The 6664-nt window shown below is 33.7% G+C and overlaps 1 protein-coding gene across 2 annotated transcripts; it reads right to left on the bottom strand.

The window, feature by feature from the left end:
* Window positions 1-35: 35 nt before the first annotated feature.
* On the bottom strand, window positions 36-6014 carry LOC134237663 (mitochondrial coenzyme A diphosphatase NUDT8-like). Of its 2 annotated transcripts, none has more exons than XM_062719802.1 (5): window positions 5935-6014; window positions 1797-2272; window positions 1223-1355; window positions 579-662; window positions 36-454 (listed from the first exon to the last, which is right to left on the bottom strand). In XM_062719802.1, the coding sequence occupies exons 2-5, from the start codon at window positions 2189-2191 to the stop codon at window positions 227-229; spliced, it is 840 nt and encodes a 279-aa protein (XP_062575786.1). In that variant the 5' UTR covers window positions 2192-2272; window positions 5935-6014; the 3' UTR covers window positions 36-226. The 2 variants fall into 2 exon arrangements, with proteins under 2 accessions (XP_062575786.1, XP_062575793.1); XM_062719809.1 differs by having other exon boundaries at window positions 579-659.
* Between the last annotated feature and the right edge of the window lie 650 nt (window positions 6015-6664).

Genomic DNA, 6664 nt, shown 5'->3' with positions numbered 1-6664 from the left:
AAATGGAAAAATTCATTCATTCAATTCTGACAGTTTTCAATAGTGTGGATCCTTCTGCAACATTTTCAAAATTTAGTGGACAATAATAGGAATTAATTAAGTCTTGTGATTCCAATCCAAACTCCTAATTTGTTGGCACTATTGGTATTTTTCTCCTGAGTTACACAATATAATTATATATGCTATCACAGTCTCTTTCAAATGCTTATTTCTAAATATACATTAATTAATGTCTATGTCGTAATTTAAATTTGTATAATCCAGGGGCAAGAACTGGGAGGAACATGTGCAGAACTACAGCAGTTAACCCCCAAATTCTGTGTTCCCCTCCAAGGAATACAGGCAGGGTGTAGCCAGACTGAAGAGAGGGCAGTTTTCCTCTCCTGAACTGGGTGGATCCAACATTTTTGCTATCACAGAGGGATGAAACTGTTCTGGTAAAAACATTTTCTACCTATACGAAAAGAGTGAATATGTGTATTGTTTTTAAAGCTTGCATGGAGATTAGACATAAACAAGAAAAAAAAATTATTTCATTTGAAAGAAAGGTCTTTAAAACAATTATTTTTATACTATACCTCGGCCTTGTTAAGATTTAGTTTGTGTTTTTCTAGTTCACCCACACTTGCAATGATAGGAGTCACTAGATTTTTACCATCCTGCTAAAATAAAGGATACTTATTTAAATTGTTAGTTAAAGTTCAGTTTTAACACTGTCCTGTGGACCTGCTTTATAACTACAATGCTTTATACATGTGTATCTTCCAGTATGTAATGAGTCAGTGATATACTAGTACCAGTACATGCAATTAGTGAATAGCAATACACAGATATTCTTTTTCATAATTTCTGAATATCTTATTATTTCATTGGAAACCTACCTTGGATATTTTGTACAAAATGAGTTTTGCTGTATATAAGAAACTGATGTTTTTAATGATTTATGTGCAGATATTTATATGGTCTCTTAAAATTACAGTTCATTATTTAATGGTAATGTTATCTTGGGGCTGATACTAAATGCCATCACAGATTACAATCATGTACATGTACTAATGAAAACAAATGCTTTAGACTTATTTAAATTCTACAGTGGTAAATACCATGTACATTGAATTCTTGAAAGCAAAGTGTTTAAAAAAGTTTTAAGGAAAACAGAGAAATAAAAAAAGAATTTGTGCATGGCTCAGACAAAATCTAATAGAGAGGAGAAATTTCTCACCCTACTTGGCAAACTCTGGAGTGATCCCCAGACATCCTCCCTGGCAATGTTCAAACCGATTTCTTCCTGTGTTTCACGGAGTGCAGTTTCTATCAAATCCTGGTCTGTGTCATCCATCATTCCTCCTGGAAAACTTGAAAAGAATGACATATTTTACTTAGATATCTGTTAACAGAGAAATTTCTTGAGTGCCTCTTGTTAATAACAATTATATTTACACATTACAGTATAAACAAAATTCTATGCTCTATCATTTTTTTCTATTTTAATTAAACATAATACAATAAAGATATATGTTCTTTTTTTATTTGTGTGTGTGTGTGAGTGTGTGTGTAATTCTTTGCATTATATGAAATCTTTTGATTACATGTAGCATAAAAATCATAAGCATAATTAGGTATACCAGGTATTTGTAACCGCAATCAAAGATTTCAGAACATATTCCTAAAATGTGCAGCATAATATTTAATTAACTTAACACAAACAAAGATATACAAGATATACCAAAACATGGCTACTTTGCTTTGAGAAAATTCAGTCAAGAAAACTTAAAGTATTTTTCACAAAGACCTACCTGACTTCACCTCTGTGGGTGGGAATTAAGTTTGACCTCACCATAAACAGTAAAGATGGCTGACCATTCACTGTACACAGGGGGACCAACACAGCAGCTTTCTTGTGGTTGTCTGAGACAGTCTCTTTTCTTATCACAGACTTCTCATTTAAATTATTTTGTAACTTATTCTGAAGTCTTCTTTTGTTTTCTTCAGACAAAAGATTTTCAAATGTCACTTTGCCTTCATTGTTCAAAACACGGCTACTATGACACAATTGACATTGCTTGCAGATACTCCCTCTTCTGGGTATAAGCCTTGTGCTGTGGAATATATTTGCAAGAAGAAACTTTGTTCCTGGGATAAAATGCATTTTCTTCAAATTCTTATCTTCCTTAATATCCCAGCTGTACATATATTGGATATTCTTTTGGAAGAAGTCAACAAGTTACCATCCTTGTGAAGTGATATCAAGGCTCATTTCTTAATAGTATACCTGCAAAGCCATAAATATGACAATTAATCAGCTTGTAAATATTAGCTACATGTAATGATATCAAATGCTATATTCTAACTAAAAATGAAATGATTGATTAATATTCTTCATCAACTTTGAGAAATTTTCTAAACATAAAAAAGAGATATTTGCAAATCTGCCATTTGTTTTGTTTTTAAGTAAAGTTTGTAATTGTCCTGGTGTTTATATGGTAAGCTAAAAAAAGTTATGGGTACACTTTTTTGGCTCTGCATTTCAATCTTCAATTAAGTTTTTTTTATTCTGTATATGGCTATATGACTTGTTAAGTTTCAAAACTACTTGTACATCATTATTGATTATCAAAAGCCAAAAGAAACAAAAGTTTCCGGGGGGGGGGGGGGGGGGGGGGGGGCTTGAATTATAACCCCCCAGGGGGTCATGATTTGAACAAACTAGAATCTACACTACCTGAGGATGATTCCATATAAATATCACTAATCATGGCTTTGAAGTACTTGAAAAAGATTTTGAAAGGTTTCCCTACATATCCTATGTAACACTTTGGTCGGCCATTTCAGCCCCACCCTAGACCCGGGGGTCATAATTTGAACAAACTTGAATCTACACCACCTGAGGATGATTCTACATGAGATTCATCTTTCCTGGCCCAGTGGTTCTTGAGAAGAAGATTTTTAAAGATTTTTCCTATATATTCCTATGTAAAACTTTGGTCGGCCATTTTGGACCCACCCTAGCCCCAGGGGTCATGATTTGAACAAACTTGAATCTACACTACCTGAGGATGATTTCACATGAGTTTCATCTTTCCTGGCCCAGTGGTTCTTGAGAAGAAGATTTTTAAAGATTTTTCCTATATATTCCTATGTAAAACTTTGGTCGGCCATTTCAGCCCCACCCTAGCCCCGGGGGTCATAATTTGAACAAACTTGAATCTACACTACCTGAGGATGATTCCACATGAGATTAATCTTTCCTGGCCCAGTGGTTCTTGAGAAGAAGATTTTTTTTAAAAATGCCATGAATTTTTCTCTAATTCATAATTATCTCCCCTTGGAAAAGGGTGTGGCCCTTCATTTGAACAAACCTGAATCCCCTTTACCCAAGGATACTTTGTACCAAGTTTGGTTGAAATTGGCCCAGTGGTTCTTGAGAAGAAGATGAAAATGTAAAAAGTTAACGACAACAACGACGACGACGACAACGACGACAGACAACGGACAAATTTTGATCAGAAAAGCTCACTTGAGCCTTCGGCTCAGGTGAGCTAAAAAGGCAAATTAAAGAGAGGTTAGAGACCAATGAAAGTTGGCAAAGTCTTGGAGATATAACCAATTGCAGGTTACTTACATGTTGCCATTTCAATTACTTTTTTATCTCCTATCAGAAACTTGCAAAATAACCCCCTGAATACCTAATTTTAATACAAGTCTTAAGCTTTGACTTTGTTCTCTACGTATTTTTTTTTTACCACAGGTTGATGTGATTTAAATTGTGCAAGACTTAGAAAAATTAAATAGGGGCAGTTCACTGTGAGATCTCATATGAAATTTTGAACACTATGTCTCTTTTAAATTTAAATAAACAGTATAAAACAGTGATGGTTTTTATTTACTGATAAGAGGAACAACACTCTTTTCACATAAAATTTTCTCTACAAGGGAATACCTGGGAAGTGTATCCGATCTGTTAAAGTTAAGCGTCAAATATTTGTTAGACCAATAAGACCGCGGAACATTAAACGGCAAAATTGGAAATATACAGTTTACGTCATTTCTATCTGTTACAATCAAAACATTCAGTGATAGACAATGAAATGGGCGGGTACAATTTGACGTGGACATGGGGAAAACATCGGATTGAAATTGCAGATCGAAATTCATTTTCAATCCACCTGAGCTGTTTTTAAAGCAAAGAGTGAATGTATGATCCAAAAATCAACTAATTTCAACTCCCAAATACATATTGTTTAAAGTTCACAATAATATGAGTTTTAGCTCATAATTCTAAGATTGCGAAAGATCATAGAAGACAAAGATTATTTTTCAGGAGATATTTGAATCTAGAAAGGGGGGGGTGGGTGGGTAAAAAATTGTCGAGTCAGGTCATATGGCTTAACATGACAATATATTTTATTTCTAGGATTATAAGAGTGCATGAGTTTTATACTTACTCTCACTGAAAACTGTTGGACAACTTTATTTAAAAATCGTTCACACAACCCCCCCCAACACAAAGATATACATATTACATATATTCATATATTTACCAAACAGAAATGAAATATTTGTCCCTTAAATATTAATTTATTTAAAACACTGGACAAAAAAATTCAAACTGTACCAAAATTGAAGTTATTTGTCTTCTGGGTCAATCAGAAATAATGTGCCTTCTAGCTTAGCTGAGGTGGATTGAAAATGAATTTCGATCTGCAATTTCAATCCAATGTTTTCCCCACATCTGCGTCGAATTGTACCCGCCCATTTCATTGTCTATCACTGAATGTTTTGATTGTAACAGATAGAAATGACTTAAGCTGTATATTTCCAATTTTGCCAGTTAATGTTCCGCGGTCTTAAGTAGTCTTTATTGTATAGCTTATAAATACTGTAGATTCCTTAAAAAACGTGTGGAATTAATTATCGCGTAATTTCGCGAGAAGCACCACACGCAAAATTAAATTACTCGCCTTTATTTTTATGGTGCTGAAATGTATGTTAAAACTCTTTATCAACCATCTATTCGCAAATTTTTATCCTCACAATTTGCTGTTAAAGAGCCCATTTGCGATAAAAAGTACTAGCGAAAAATAAGGAATCTACAGTAGTCTCTAATAAAATACAACCAAAAATCTAAAGAATTTTTAGTGTTAATATCTTGATGTTTTATTGAACACTGACTTTGTATTACGTATATGAGTATGCCCAAAACATTCCGAATACGAGCGTTCAATATTGAACGCCCCGTTCTAAACAAAAAAAGTTGTCTGGTCAAATTCTCAGAGCTAATTTAACGAAATGAAGTGGCAGTAAGGTAAGATGTGTTTATTTTTCACACAAAATGAAATTGTTTTTTAAAAATTTAGTACATATTAGACCCATTAAAACCTAAATAAGCAAATCATATCGCTTGGAATGGTCATCGGAATAATTTGATATTGAACGCGTACAGGACAGACTTTAATTTGAATACCGATATTAAAAAAATCATTAATTTGCCTTTTTTAGTTGGAATAATTATATATTATTAATTATGTGGAAATGTTTTAGCTATATAATAAGTGAGTTATTGAACTTAAATTGGTGAATATTGGCACTCATTGGCTGTTCAAATGCACTCACAATCTCATGCATTTGAAGTACAGCCAACTTGTGCCAATATTCACCAATTTAAGTTCAATAACTCTATAATATTTATTTTATGTAAATGACAACCAAAAAAAAAAAAAAAAAAAAAAAAAAGCTCTACTGTATATTATAAAAACTTTTTGTATTTTGTTTCTCCAGAGACATAAATATTTGTGTCCATGGTTTCACTGCCATAGTTATTTAATGTGTTACATGCATTTTTAAAAAAAAATATTCATATGCATAGTCTGCTTTATGTAATCCCCTCATGACTGAATCATTCATTGTTAATAAATTAGAAGCAAATATATATACCGTTAGCATGGTTAGGTATTTTCTTAAATAAACGTCTAATAATGTGAGGCAGCTGATTGAAATTTTAAGTAGGAAATGTCTCGTGCAACATAATTTTTAAACACAGTCGAACGGAAGCGATTTATCCGGAATATGATGAAAGAGGCCACCCCATACCTCCGGGGAATTTTTATTAGACACGATAATATATCCTTAGCCATATTTCGATTTCTGATAACATTTTCTGTGTTTTAGCTCACGCTCAAGTGAGCTTTTCTGATCATCCATTGTCCGTCCGTCTGTAAACTGTGTATCCAATTGTGTCAAGACCTTTTAGTGGGTATAAACATATTTATCTTACTTTAACCTTGACCAGTCACTTTCGAATAGCTAATTCGAAGTCATCGTCTCAAGCCACGGTCCGGAGTCCCCATATATTTAGCTCTCTCCTACCGGCCAGGTGGGAGAGGAGCTTACATTTTGGCCGTGGTTTGCGACGATGATTCGAAGTATTGAACATATTTCACAGATGTATTCTCTGTGACAAGGCCTTCCTCTGTGTACTGTCCAACAATTTGGACCGTTTGACCTTTGGAGATTTGACGTGTGTAAACAATCGAACCATTTAATAATTTATTAAGTATCGCGATACTATGGGGCACCGTTTTGGTATTAACTGCCAAAAAGTGATATCACCTATTCGAATAGGTGATATCACCTATTCAATTGGTGATATCTATGGCATGCCAAA

Source organism: Saccostrea cucullata, unplaced genomic scaffold (genome assembly GCF_032062105.1).
Source record: "Saccostrea cucullata isolate Sc308-1 unplaced genomic scaffold, CSIRO_AGI_Scuc_v1 ctg13953, whole genome shotgun sequence".
Classification (NCBI taxonomy): Eukaryota; Metazoa; Mollusca; class Bivalvia; order Ostreida; family Ostreidae; genus Saccostrea; species Saccostrea cuccullata.
Note: the sequence above shows the minus strand (reverse complement) of the source record. Positions and strands in the feature narration are given on the sequence as shown.